The following is a 14,601-nucleotide window of genomic DNA, read 5'->3' as shown; positions in this document are numbered from 1 at the left end:
TCAATTGTCTCAACTGATAGCCTCCATCAGAAGTCACAATGTGCAACATCACAAATCTCTGGGCTTAAACCAGCTCAGCTCCATTATAGAAGAGTCAGGGATCAGACCAAGGTATCTCTGAAACTATTCACAGTTATCTGCTTTAATGATTACAAAGACAGCAGGTATAACTTAAGTGCACTTAACAGAATCTGTAGTGATGTCAAAATCTAGAACTCCAAATATGTCCAGACTGTGTTAATAAAAGCTTAGCAGCAGAAATACCATAAACAGATGCAGATTTATAATAGTTCTTTCAGATCGAGAAAACACATTTACAGAATAGTTTGGATTTTACACCAGAGTTCTTAATTTGCAATGGATAGGATCACAATGCATACATTTAAACAATGCAGTGTATTAAACTGCACTTAGGTAGATGTTTCTGCACAATGCAAAATTAACTTTCCTCAATTATTTCAAGAATTGACAGGAATGAGAAAGGAAAGCATTGGGCACCTCTCCTGTATCTATCTGCTTGCTATTGTTTAAACAGATAATGAAGAAAGTACAGATAAATGGAGTGGATCCTATTTATTTTCCTGAAGCATGCAAGAATTTGGTGTAACTATGCGTGCTTCAGGAATGTGACTTGAGAATCTGTGCTGTTTCAAAGGCAAAACAATGCCTTCTAAAGCAGAGAACACAACTAATTTATTCAATAGTGTAGACTAATTCCAGAGGTTTCAAACCTGAACTTTAAATTTACATTTTTCTTTTTCCTTCTAAGATTACGAGGATAAACATGTTCCACCAGAGTTAGAAGACTAGGATGAACCCCAAACACATATGAATTTTACTTATAGAGTCCTAATGATACCACTGACAGAGGCAGATAGCTCCAAAACCTGCGATGACATCTGTGAATTAAAGATATCAAACTGCTTAGTTTAGTCTTTCAGGCCACAAAGCTGATACTCAAGAAGCTGTTGGGCTACATGCTGCAACCTACTGAAAACTTCTAACATTTGGACAAAAAGTCAGTATGAAAGCTCAAGACACAGTTCCATTTATTTCATGATGGAAAACTGCAATACATGAAAATTAGGAACAAATCACATGAGCCTGGAAGGCAAAAACTCATAAGACAAGAAATGTAGCTGGCAAATCAGTTCCTTCCGAGCTTATAACTCTTAAAATTATATAGACATGACAAAGGGCTCATTATGCTTTATATAGAGTATAAACTCTATCATCTGGTAGAGGTTGCAAGCACTTCCAGCTTCCCACTATCGACTCAAATAGTAACAACAGACAATTTTATCATGGAATTTTTCCCTGACACAAACTGTGTGGACATGTCACATAATTCTGAGTCACTAAATAAAGTTGTCTCTAAATGAAACTTATTCTTTCTTTTATTGTTTCACCTGTGGCCAAGACCGAGACCCAGCTGAACAAGCACATCCCAGGTGCACTCCTGAGTGCTGGGTTTAGAACCAGATCACTCTGCCCCAAGTCACACCCATGACAGGAGCAGGCAACTTCCAGCATTACCAACTATACATAAAAATATAGCTAGAAAATATGTCAGAAAAGCCAGAAGTTAAATTTCTAGTAACTGCAATGAGTTTTACCAAACAGGAAACAGATAGCTGTTGGAAGCTGTTGATTTCTTTTATGATCTTGTTCAATGAGTGGGCAAATGCAAAACTCCTAAAAGCACTACTCTTGGTGGCATAAGACATGACATAAAAAGGACTTTTATAGAAGTAATTTTCCCAGGAATCTGTAATTCTGCTGCTATGCCATGTATCAAGGGCAAACGAAGACTGTCACGTGGTTTCACTCAAGTAGTTAAGTAGTATTTTAATATTTTAAAAAGCTTAAGTGGTGGCTCACTAGAGATACCCAAAACCCTTATTTTGACATATTAGTTTAAGAGATTCATAGATTAATAGACCAAGACACAGTTTAACTGTCATAACTCTATCTTTTAAGGTCATGCTGTCCTCCCTTACTATCAATCACATTTATCAAAAACTTTGAGCATAATATAATTTGATTTTTTCCCCCTCTGCTTACTTTTCTGAACAATTTTCTCATGAAACAAAGTAAAACAAAAAAGGCTTTAAAAGAATTCTTTCTTGGAAGCCAGTTAAAAATGGTATGATACAAGTCTTATAAAAAATTAGATGAACACCTAGCACCCATTGGATGAAAACATCCCACTCTTAGGGTATGCAAACCACTGTGTAAATCCTTCCCCAGATCTCTCGGTTACCTCCATCCAAGTGTTTCATGTAAACCATGGTGGTCAGCAAACTCTTACAAAGGGAGAGGCAGCCCAGAGCTGCAGCACTGGGCTCTGTGCTGAGGGTGACCAAGTCTATACAAAAGTTTTTGAGGATTTTTAAGAAATATTTTTAAGTAACATTTTGTAGCAAGCGAAGGACAGAATTTCCATCGCAAAGAGATGCAGAGGAATGCTGACTGTCTTTGAGAACACTACTGTTTTAAAGCTGAAGCCACAAATTAGTATGTTAGTAAAGACTTCACTTCGCTTTAATTATTTTTACAACTTTTAGCAATAGCAAAAATATTTTTGAAATATTGCTTACTACATTCCACACTCTCACATTCTCCTTAAATCATGTTAGAATGCCAAAGCAGCTCTAAGCCAGTGAAGACAAAGAATATGCAGATGAGTGGAGTCCAGAAGAAAGGCAGGTTTTTGAGTGTGCAGAAAAGAAAATAAAAAGTATCCCCTCTTTCTGTGGGATTGAATACACACACATTTTAACCCTACAACTATAAATCTCTGTGGTTGTATACTTAATCTCTTTACCTGACGCTGTTGTAGCTACTCTTCCATCAGTTACTGCTTTGGAAGAAAGATATGCAATCATCTGAATATCTTCCTTGTCTTTACTGGAATATTCATTACGGAAAGCGGATTCTGCGGATAATGGTGCTGTAACTTCCGAACTACGGCTTAAATCAAGAGGGAGACAGGGTCCACGCTTCTCAAGTGACACATGAGCAACATCAGGTACTACATAAAAGAAAAAATGTCATATTAAAAAAGACACATGGGTCCAACAATCAACAGTCTGGATTGCAGTGTTACATAACATAGGAACAGCAAACAGCTTTAGCTACAGCAGTTCAAAATATCCCATTAGTTGAAAACCACGAAAGGTCTAACTTTTATGATTCAATTTCTCTTGGGCAGTTCTTTATTAGATTAAGATACATTACCCTCCAATTTTGATGACTGTTGGTTTTGACCACTGATGGAGAACACTTTTCCATCAGTAACTGAAGAGGGAGAAGAAACTTTTTCTACAGAATCATCAGGCAAGGAGCAAGTGGCTAAACGCTGTGATCTTCTTCTCCGTTGGCTATGTTTGTAGGATCTAGGGGAATTCACTGGCTGTGATGGACCTAAAAAGAGATCTTTCAATGTTCATGAAGCAGAGAGATACACCATCATCTTACCGCAGCATTTGAGATCTAAAGATGGGGAGTGCTTTTATTAGCTCTTATTTGCAAAGCTGGTAATCACAGCAAAACTGGCAAAAGTAATTACAGAACTGCGATTACCAGGAGCAAATTAAGATTTATGCTCAAGACATGATTCTGGTTTTTGCTTATTATAAATTACTAGGGTACCTACTTCCCCACTGGTAAAGGTGGTTGTTTGGTGTATTTACAGTAAGTAACCCTCCCCATAAAACCCAGGCAGCAGGTTACTTATAATGGAAGGGGGGCAATAGGATTTAACAATAAACAGAACAAATGATCACAGTTAAAGATCTAAAAAGTCATGGACAGTGTCAACATACAACTTAAAAAATAATTGAAAACAGTGTTTAATTTTATATCCCACCTCCTGCCTTCTGATAACCTGATATCAATACCCCAACTGAAATTCAAACACACACTGCCAATGCATTGCGCAGTAAGAAGGCTCCAGAACTTTATACTTAAAAAAACCCAAACAAATGGGGGAGGAAGAATGATATAGGTTAATATAGGCCTGATTCATTAAAAACAAAAAACCCACATTCCCCTACCTCTCTTCAATATTACCCGATTCCACAAAATTTTGCCTCAGAAAAACATTAAAGTTGCTATTACACTGTAAATCACTGTTCTCTCCTTTTTGTAAGCAGTTTTTTGAGTCAGATATACATATTTAAAAATTGAGACAAAGCAAAACTAACTTTCCACTAGAGGTACAAAAAAGTTGGAAGCCAAAGATTACAGAGAACACTAACAAGATCTCAGCTACTAAGTAACCAATTTTTAAATTAGATGTTTTTAAAAAATATTTCTACAGAGAAGTCCAACTTAATCCAAAATAAAAGCATGCTTCAGGAAAGCTACTTACCATTGCTCTAGGGGTGGGGATGGAAGGCGTATTACAATATGGATGACTGCTAATTTTGTGGGGACAAAGTACAATTTTTACCAATGTGTCCTGAATAAAGAAGGCTGAATTTGCACTCCTCCCTCTCCCACTCATTAAAGTTATCTATGAGCAAAGATTAAAAAGAAACTTATCTCATAAGTGAAAAACAAAATCAAGGTTGAGGAGAACATATGATGCAGGTTGAGTCTTCCATCCTCAATCACTATACTAAAGTGAAAAAAAAAATGTAGCTTTTGACTTACTGAAACCTGCATTTATGTTAACCTTTGGCCTCATCATTTAATATTCTTTAGGCAAAGAATCTGGCATTAAGCAACACTAAAAACCTAATGTAATCTAAGAAAAAAAAATCACAGAAATACCTTAATATTCACAAAAAATAGCATATTCAAGCATGCAGCATAAAGCTTTCCCTATTCTTCTGATAAACAGTATTTTTGTGCTTGGCAAATTAGTCACACATTAAGAAGCTGAACACCCATGGGATTTTCCTGGGACAAGGAAACACAATTTTTAATATTTCTCCACCAGATCTTGAACCCATCTTCTCTTTCACATCGTGTTTGGAGGAAATATCACATAAGGTGACGAATGCCACAGCCAACAGGTACAGAATATCAGCCTGCTGAAGGTGAAGTTTCTCAGAGAAGGAAAGGTCCACACCAAAGTGTACGTCTTTTCTTTTTAATGAATCAGGCCCTTTTCAGAAGGGAGGTTTGATTTTTCCTGTATCACTGTTAATGCTAGTGTGGAGATTTAAGGTAGAGGGAAAGCCAACCCTTAAAAGCCATGACTCTATAAATATCAATATATTATTTAAATGTATTGTTTCTGATAGAGTAATTCAAATGCCTTATTATGTGACTTGACTTTTAAAATAGTGAGCTACCCCTAATTCTCCCATTTGGACATTTTATTTAAAGCAGTTTCATTTTTAAAAGCAATAGCCATTTACAACCAAAGAAAATTTCTGTATATCTCTTAGAAGTAGTTACGGTATTTTTTTTAAAATGTCTGTGCTCACTAGTTTTATTTATCACAGAAGAAGGAAGCTGAGAGACCAGCGTCAAATCCTCGACTTGTATTAATTCTGGGGAAAGTGGTGATTTAGGGGGCTTTATACACCCGGAAGAATCTCCAGATTCTTGTTTGCATTTCTTGCTGCGAGCCTTTCCTGAAGACAAAGTTGAGGATAACAGTGCAGGTTTCTGAATGTTGGCAGAACTGCTAATATCAGCTTCATTTTTTTTCTGACTTTGTGGTTTAGGTGAAATCTCCTGAATAAATAATAAAAAATTGATACTTTTATTTCAGTTTCTTCGTTGTAGTTCTTGTATTCTATTTTGATCTTTTTAAAAACAATTTCAGTACTCAAACACATAATAAAGCAACATTATTTTAAGTACAAATGAAAACTATTTAAAATGCATCACATTAAATTTTGCTTTTTTTAAAGGAGCACTACCAATATTTTTCAGTATTCAGAATACTCAATTCTTACTATTTGAAATACCTGCAACAAAACTGAAAATAAAACATTTTTCCTCTATTCCCAATTTAAAAATGCAATAAAGTATTTTTAGTTTTCTCCTTCCTCTTCACTATCAGCGCAGTCTCCAAGCTGAACCTGAAAAGCATCTGTTCCCAGCCAGAACACACACAGTGATGCACCATCACAGAGCATCTCATGCTGGAAGGGACCCAGAAGGATCCTCAAGTCCTCCTCCCTGCTCCTCACAGGGCTGCCAGCCGCTGAATCATGATTGGGAGTGTTGTTCAGACACTCCTTGAACTCTGGCACTGCTATGAGCAAACAAACAATCCTTCCTCAGAGGGATCTGCAGCTCTAAAGAAAGTTGCCAAGATTTTCCCTACGCAGTCATTTCCCCAACCAGAGGCAAAAAAAAAAAAAAAATTAAAAAAAAAAGGCAGTTCCTCAGGAAAACTACATTTAACAAGGAATTTGTATTTTTGAGAAACTGAAAAAGTTGATAATGCTCCTTTAAGGAATGCCTGAAACAATGAGAAGTTTCCAATACTGAGCACACTCTCACACAACCCCTTTCAGTGCTGGGAGTCTGGATTTCACCACATTATATGTTTGTGCAAACATGAAGAAATCACAACTTCTAGCACCACAGGGTTAGACAGATTGCTGTCAGGGGAAAACTGGCAGATGAAGAGTTAAAACAGTTTTTGAAGGAAGTCAACATATAACGCCTCTTTGCAAATTCCTCAATTTTCATCCTTCTTAACACAAACAGTACTATTTTTAGACCATTAGCATGCATTGACAGACATTAGCACTTGAAATTTTTCACTGGAAGTTCTTCCTACATTACCAAAACTGTGCATGTGTTACAACTTGCCTAATAAGGCAATATCTGTATATAATTTCTTAGGCCTGTCTCCTTCTCATCCCAGTTACATCATACAGCACAGTAACATCTAATAAAACCGTAACTAACAAAGCAGAGAGGTACTTCTAGAATGTGTGCATCACTTTATCCAAACTAGAAACATCACATCTGGTGATTTGAGGGTACTATTGAGTTTTGTTATAAATTGCAGTTTTATTTTCCACTAGAACTTTCCATGTTCCAGTGGAGGAAAACCAAAAAAAAAAGCAAAACAAAACGCCACAAGTGCACATTCTACATCTGTAAAAGGGTGCCCCTGAATGCTACATGAACAGCTTGCTGGGAGTAACCTGTAAAGATGCAGTGCAAAACATCCCATTCAGCAGACATCAGTTCTACCTTGCATTAACTCCATTACACACATACTAAGTGCAGTTTATTCATTTAAATAAAATATTCCATGAACTGTAGAGTATACCTATGCTGGTTATGAGAAGTATTACCAGAAATTAATTAGAGTCGTAACTTGTAAATAAACAATTTTATTGTTCATCTTCACAGATGTGAAAGACATACTACAGCATCCATTACTTTCAAATTACAAAGTTATTTAAACAAGATTAAAAAAATTAAATTAAGATTTTGATAAGGTGCTTAACCTCTTAACAGGACAAATTAACATTAAAAACCTTAATGAATTAATGTTATCCATCTACTCAGGTCTTGGTCAAAAGGAAATATAACATGACATACCCTAATACAATTAAATAAACTACTGTATCTGCAACTAATCGTCTGAGGTTTTGGGTTTAAGACAACTGTAAACTAAAAATGTATAAATATAAACAAAAACTTGCATCAACAGAGTCAGTTTTCGGCTATTGGCCTGAATATTTCTACCATATTCTGCATTACATTATTAAAAAAAATCCTACAAGATATTTTATCCATTCAATTTTGTAGCAGTAGCAGACAAAGCCTCTAAGGAATGTCAGCTTCACTACCGGAAAACCTTTTGGGGAGGGTTATAACTCGGCCATTTTAATTTCACTTTGCACAGGAACTCAGTGAAAAAAGCTTTAAGCTCAAAAAACTTCCTCCCCACAGTCAATCGTTTAAATGTTTGTGAGGTTTCTGGTTTTAGTTATACACAAAAGAATAGGACAAATTGGGATTTTAGATGCCTCTTTAAAAGAGCTTAACTATTATCTCCAAAAAATGAGGTTTTTCAGACCATTAGCATGTAAACAATGACAGAGACATCTTGTTTTTTATATCTGATCAATAAAACAGGAACAGCCGAGTTACTAAGTCTGAGAAATAACAAAAAGGTTATAGTAAATATGCACTGCAGTTTATACTGTTGCATACACAGTCTATGTAAACCACAAAGTCCCATTCACCGCAATGGGATTCTGCATGGCAAGATTTACATTGTAATGATTCTCCCAAAAACAACATGCTGTAAGCCATTTCACAGTTTTTTGCACATTGAAAATATCACACACAGTAGCAAGAAAATCATAGCATCTTTAATATGCAAAAATTTGAGAAATGGAATGTCAGGTCAGTACACTGTAAACCTTTATGCAAAATATCGGTCAATGCATCGGCACCGCAGTGGCTCCACCAGCCCTGACAGTGACAGCATCAAAAACAGAAAATCAGGTTCCATTGACTCTCATCCAATGCAGCATCAATGGAAAAACCAGAGCAATGCAATTATATTTCAGCTCTAAAGAACCAGTACAACCAAAATATCAAATCAGGTTTGGGGTAGGGACTGTTCATAGAGTGTGCCGGGGCTAAAGAACAGAAGTGCTTGTTAAAGAATTGCAGGCAGCAAGGCTACTTTGTTCAAATGCTGCTTTAAAGAATGAAAATGCATACAAAAAAGCTGTATTAAAGATACATTAAGGCTCTGATTTAAATAATTGGAAAACAAAGATGTCCTGAATCAAGACTACTGTTCATCCTTAGCTTGCTTTACCATGCTCAGGCATTCAGCCCTTTTAAAATGCAAGATAATGCACAACTCGGAGTCAAGCAATACCTGAACACAGAGCAATAAGCCAAAGACAAAAGGCAGCCTCCAGATCCTGCCAATATGCAGGTTTAAAAATCAGACCCTTAACATTATTTAAAAGTTTCTTTTTTGTATTTATTAAAATACACACTTGCAAAATGTATGGCTCATTGAGCAGTTCATAAAACACATACAAGCCTACAACACCAAATTCTTACAATATAAAAGAAACTTCTTTTAAAAGAAGTTCTAAGTGATGTCAAAAACCCTGTTTCAAACACAAATCAAATTTGTGTAAGGGCCTGTTTCTAAGCCAGTCATCATTCCAGCTATAAAACTGGACCTTGGGACACTGGTCTCCTCATATTTGTTGCACGGAGACTTTATTTTGTTTTTTGTTAGTTTTCTACCACAAAAGCTCATTATTGAAATTCAAGTTAACACTGTGTTTAGAGACAATTAAATTCCATACTTCTGGCTCTGCCAGAAATGTAAACATAAGATAAATTTTCAGTTCCCTGTTATATCTGAAGGGGAAAATTTTTATGTTGTAGGTACTACATCTCCATGGCACACTCCAGTGGGAACTTTGCAAAAGAATCAAACTCTACCATTTCATACCTGCTCCAGGACTGGAGCTGTTTCTTTGTTGCCTTCCTTTTTTTCAGCACCATCTGCAACAACAGCTTTGGATGCCAATAAACCTTAGGAGAAAAGTTGCAGATATTTTTAGTTAGAAGTACCATGCAACAAGAACTTGCAGAGAAAGAAGTAAAATATTGAGACAAGAAACATGAACTGCACAAGTCTACAACATGAGTCTTTCTGAAATGGCTCCACACAAAGCTGAACACTTGGAATTAGAAGAAACAAAAAGTTAAAGGACATCCCAACAATGGCATGCTTAGGAAGTATTTCTTTGGCATATTTACTGACAAGAAGAAAATCAAATTATCAATCCTAAAATGAAGCCTTGCCATTCTTCGAAAGCCCAAGCACTTGAACTTTAAAACCAAACGTATGATATGCAAGTTAATTTTGAAATCAGAATTATTTACAAAACTTTTCTCTCTCCTTTGAGAAATTCACATCAGAATTTGTATTGCCACTTCTTAATTATAACACAGGCAAATCTTTCTTAGACATAATACAACAACGGATTTAATTTCCAAACAAATATTCTAAGCAGTGGAGCTCCCAAATTACCTCAATAAGATGACTATAGTGGGAGCAAATAATATATTAGAATATGTAACTTCATTCACCAACTTATGTAAAATATCATTACTACAAAAAAATCTGTAAAGACAAGGGGAACATAAATACAAGAAAGCCTTCTGTCAGCGAAATATGGCAATAGCTTCAGTTGTACTTTAATTGCCTAACAATGCAGGGACAGAAGTTCTACACCATTAAAAAAACCACAGAACTGATAAAACTTAAAAACCAAATCTGAATAAAAATTTTTATTATAATCTCTGGGAATGTCAATATTAGGAGTGAGGAGTTCAAGTCCTCCACATTAACTTGACAAATTCAGAGGGAATTGCTACTGCATTCCATAAAAATTTAGATATGGCCAAAATTAATTTAAGGTTCACAATGTCCAAGGAATTATAAATTAGTGAAGTCTGGGCTCTCAGGAAGTATTCAAGACATTAAAACAAAGCAAAAATAATTTCAGCATTCAAAATAAACACCAAGTGTTTTATCTCATTTACTATTTATGTTAGATTAAGTTGTGCTTTATTTTAGGTTAACTGAAAAGCAGAAACTTACTTAGTCCTATTAGACAAAAAATGAAATTTTCAGCTAAGATTTTAATTCTGCATTAGATTACATAAAAAATTTAGGTTTTATGGACTTAAACATTTTAAACTCAAATTATCCTATTTAAATCAAGTTGCAAAAATCTTTAAATCAATCTTGCAAAAATCAGTCTTCTTTATGTTTGCAATCATGCATTTATATCAAAAAGTGCAAAAATAATTTTCAAAGTCAAGTGAAGTTGAGTTTAAAGTACAAAAAAAACCCCAAAAAAACAAGCTACAGTTTATAAGGATGTGTTTGTGGTTCTGTAAGCCACAGGCTGCCCAGAGAAGAGTGCCCCATCCCTAGGGGAGTTCAAGGCTGGTCTGGATAGGGCTTAGAGAAAGCTGGTCTAGTGGATAATGCTGGAATTAGATGACCTTTAAGTTCTCTTCCAACCCAGACCATTCTCTGAGTCTCAGATTCTCTGATTTTTAGTTTTAGCTAGATGATACCTGCTCAGAAATTCAAGCTATCAAATCAATCTAGAGTCACATCTGTCCATAGATAATCCTTATGATTTCCTTTTTCTCTTCACCATGAGGTAATTTTCTAACCAGGCATCATGCCTGCAGGACAAAGCATCTTCACAAGATACTGTAAACAGGACTACAGGCTCACCACCCTGTCTGTAAGAGCACCTAATAAAGCAAAAGCAGGGAGGGGCACAGTGAACCAGGAATGCTTTGTTCTACAAGCTCACTGCAGCTATTATCTGGTTTTAGGTACCAACACAGCAGGAGAAGACATGGAAGCAAACATTCCAACAGGAGCAAAAACTGATTGAAAGATGACATTAATATGTGCTTAGCAGGGGATATTCTACACCTTTGGGAAGAACTGCTTCCAGTGCTAGTAGCAAAAGAAAGGGCAAAGAAAGCAACTTTATTTTGTTGAATGGTGAGCAAAGAACACCTGATGCAGCAGTGGGCCTTGTGGCAGACAAGAAGACCCTTCTCCATCAAATGCTGAATGCTGAACTGAAATCCAGGGAACAGCTCCCTTCATACAGCTTCCCGCAATAGTGTTTTGCACTACTTCCCCAATATAGCTATAAAATCCTGGTAAATGTTTTCCTAATAGTTACAATTCTTTTATTATTTTGTAGTCACTCCAATGGGTACACCAGCGTTATTCCCGACCTTCCTTCAAATCTAAAAGCTTGTGCTGGAGACAAAAATGTTGCAATGCAAGTGTACACTGACAATATATTGTATATTGTATATGCAAGCATTTAACACATAGGAAATAAACATGTGGCAAGAAAAAATTTGATCATTAGCATACACATTTTCAAAATGTACTGGTATAAAAGACTTACTATGGTATGAACTGCAGAAGTGCGTTAATTTGAGAACAGATACACAAAATATCTACAAGGCAAGACAAATTTCTTCTTGCAGTTAAAGGATTAATACACTTTCAGTGAAAGGTAACACATCCTCTGCTAGCCAAGTTTGTCTTGTGAGACAGACACACTGTTTTTAAAATTATAACAGTCAATGGCTGCAAAAATCATGGTTTGATTTTTCAGTTCAGTCTGTATGAACCTGTGTCACTAGTATGATTCTCATAATGCTCCTGAGGTAATAAGAATCTATCCACAAGCACAGGCAAATATAATTTCTAAAGGTAATGGTTTTTTAGCTGGTTTTGGTATCTCTTGCTACTAACTGCTATTGGAAAGAAATTAACAGGGCTCTGTCAACACAGATCTCTAGTCTCTACATCTTCTACTACTACTGCTCATGACAGCAATTAAATTGGAACTTAACTGAAAATGTATGTAACACGGGAAAGGAAAAGAGAAATGGGGCTGATAAATTTGACATCCATTAACAAAACTTGGAACCAAAGAAGGAGCCTTCCAGGAATGACAATCCTGGAGGCAGAAGATGGGTTTCTCTAAAGATTGCTTGCTTTGTACGAAAAGAACAGATCCTCTTCATCCTTTCTTGGATGAAAAGCTGGACAGTGGATGAAAAGCTGGACATGAGCTGCCAACACTCTCCGGGGCTGCATCAAAAGCACTGTGGGCAGTAGGATGAAGGAGGTGATTCTGCCCCTCTGAGACCCCACCTGCACTGCTGTGGCCAGCTCATGGGTCCCAGCACAGGAAGGACATGGACCTGCTGGAGTGAGTCCAGGGGAGGGACCCAGAGATGGTCAGAGGGCTGGAGCACCACCTCTCCTGCGAGCAAAGGCTAAGGGAATAGGGACTGTACAGCTTGGAGAAGAGAAGGCTCCAGGGAGACTTTATAGACCAGTGCCTAAAGAGGGTCCACAAAAGAGCTGGAGAAGGACATTTTAGAGGGCCATGTTGTGATAGGACAAAAGGGAAAAGATTCAAACATAAATGTTAAGATGTATGTTTAGATTAGGTAGAAGGAGGAAATTAATTCCTATGAGGATGGTGAGGCACAGGTTGCCCAGGGAAAATGTGGATGCCCCATCCCTGGAAGTGTTCAAGGCCAGGTTGGATGGGGCTTTGAGCAACCAAGTCTAGTGGAAGGTGTCCCTGCTCATGGCAGCAAGGTTTGAAGTAGGTGAACTTTAAGGTTCCTTCCAAACCAAAGCATTCCAGCAGCATTTTATTTTTACTGATTGAGAGACTGAGACAAAACCACTCTCATAAGAAAACTGATTAAACATCCTCCACTGCAGACCAGTGAAAGGCTGGATAAGCCAAACCAAGTATGAAAAAAACCTCTCACTATACAGTTTAGCAAATTTGGTTATTTTTGTTTTACAGAAACAAGTAAGAATTTTTATCTACTTCCAAAAAAAAAAAACCCCAACCAAAAAAGCCCCTCTCATTTGTAGCACAGAAAAGTTTACCAGAGTTCACATGAAATACTATTGACTAGTATAATGAGTGGAATGAACTTCTGTCCTACAGTGTGTCCAAGGGCTACTCTGTTAAGAGAGGGACTTCACAACTTTTTTCAACCCAGCTTTTGAAATGCACCTGATACTTTCCCAGCACAGGTACAAACATAAGACTTTGTCTTAAATACTGACAGGATCAAAGCCAGCAACACAACTTTCTTATTTGGAGGAATATAAATTGAAATAATTTTTTCATAGGTAAGTAAATTTCTATTAAATTCTGGAATAAATGCATTTTTTCAGCTTTTAAAGATAAGACCAATTATTTCATTTCCTGTTGTATAGAATGTATTCTGTAGTAATATCCCTGTTTTCCATTAATATCTCTGGGCAATAAGGACAGGGAATGAATGCTTAGGAAAAAAAAATCAGATCTTTATAACTTCAATTTGTAGGGATGTTTATTTCTAAATGAGAAATTCTTTTCACCAATCATTTCACTTCAGGGAAAAATATTTTCTGTTTCTCCACAGCTAACCCTAGCTTTAATTTACAGTAGTATGCAATTCATGACATTCTTAAGAAGTTGTATAAACTCAAAATCACCCAATAATGAAGAAAACTGTACAGCTAGAGGTAAAACATGCTCAAGACATTCATCAATTCAGTATGGCTACTAAACTAAAAAACTAAAAAGACCAAGTACAGTCTGCGACCACTTTATGAACCAGGTAGATTTCACCATTTATGAATCCCTTTAAAATTCTAAACAAGTACAGACTGCAGCGACCATCTGCCTCATGAATGTGCTTCTATGCAATCCACTTCAGCACCTTCTTTACAAGCATGAATATTTCACTACTGAAAAGGAACAAAGTCAAAAACAAAAAAAGTCTTTACCAGTGATCTTGTTTAGGCGAGCTCTCTTTGCCTGAAATGAGTTGCCTAGATTACTTTTCCTCTTGTGTGATAACGTGCTCTCTGCCTGCACAAAGGCCATCTTTGGAACATCCACTACAGGAAATCCTACTTCTAAACACAAGAAAAACCTCATTAACTCACATTTCATAAACCCATAGCACCCAAAATACTTAAATATTTCAGAATTGCTAATAGAATACTATAGTAAAGAAATTTTAAATGTTTATAAAAAAGGAAAA

The 14,601-nt window shown here is 36.4% G+C and overlaps 1 protein-coding gene across 7 annotated transcripts in view; it reads right to left on the bottom strand.

The window, feature by feature from the left end:
* PHF20L1 (PHD finger protein 20 like 1) overlaps window positions 1-14,601 on the bottom strand; it is a 59,708-nt gene that overhangs the window by 28,628 nt on the left and 16,479 nt on the right. For 4 of the 7 annotated variants that reach the window (XM_038125152.1, XM_038125108.1, XM_038125146.1 and 1 more), the window contains 5 exons: window positions 14,342-14,473; window positions 9,425-9,507; window positions 5,442-5,694; window positions 3,241-3,426; window positions 2,828-3,034 (listed from right to left, as the gene is read on the bottom strand). In XM_038125152.1, the coding sequence (XP_037981080.1) occupies window positions 2,828-3,034; window positions 3,241-3,426; window positions 5,442-5,694; window positions 9,425-9,507; window positions 14,342-14,473 (861 nt within the window). Of the gene's footprint in view, window positions 1-2,827; window positions 3,035-3,240; window positions 3,427-5,441; window positions 5,695-7,303; window positions 9,508-14,341; window positions 14,474-14,601 lie in introns of those variants that run through there. The other 3 variants (XM_038125114.1, XM_038125135.1, XM_038125161.1) reach the window with 2 other exon arrangements.

Source organism: Motacilla alba, chromosome 2 (genome assembly GCF_015832195.1).
Source record: "Motacilla alba alba isolate MOTALB_02 chromosome 2, Motacilla_alba_V1.0_pri, whole genome shotgun sequence".
Classification (NCBI taxonomy): domain Eukaryota; kingdom Metazoa; phylum Chordata; class Aves; order Passeriformes; family Motacillidae; genus Motacilla; species Motacilla alba.
This window is presented reverse-complemented; position numbering and strand designations above follow the sequence as displayed.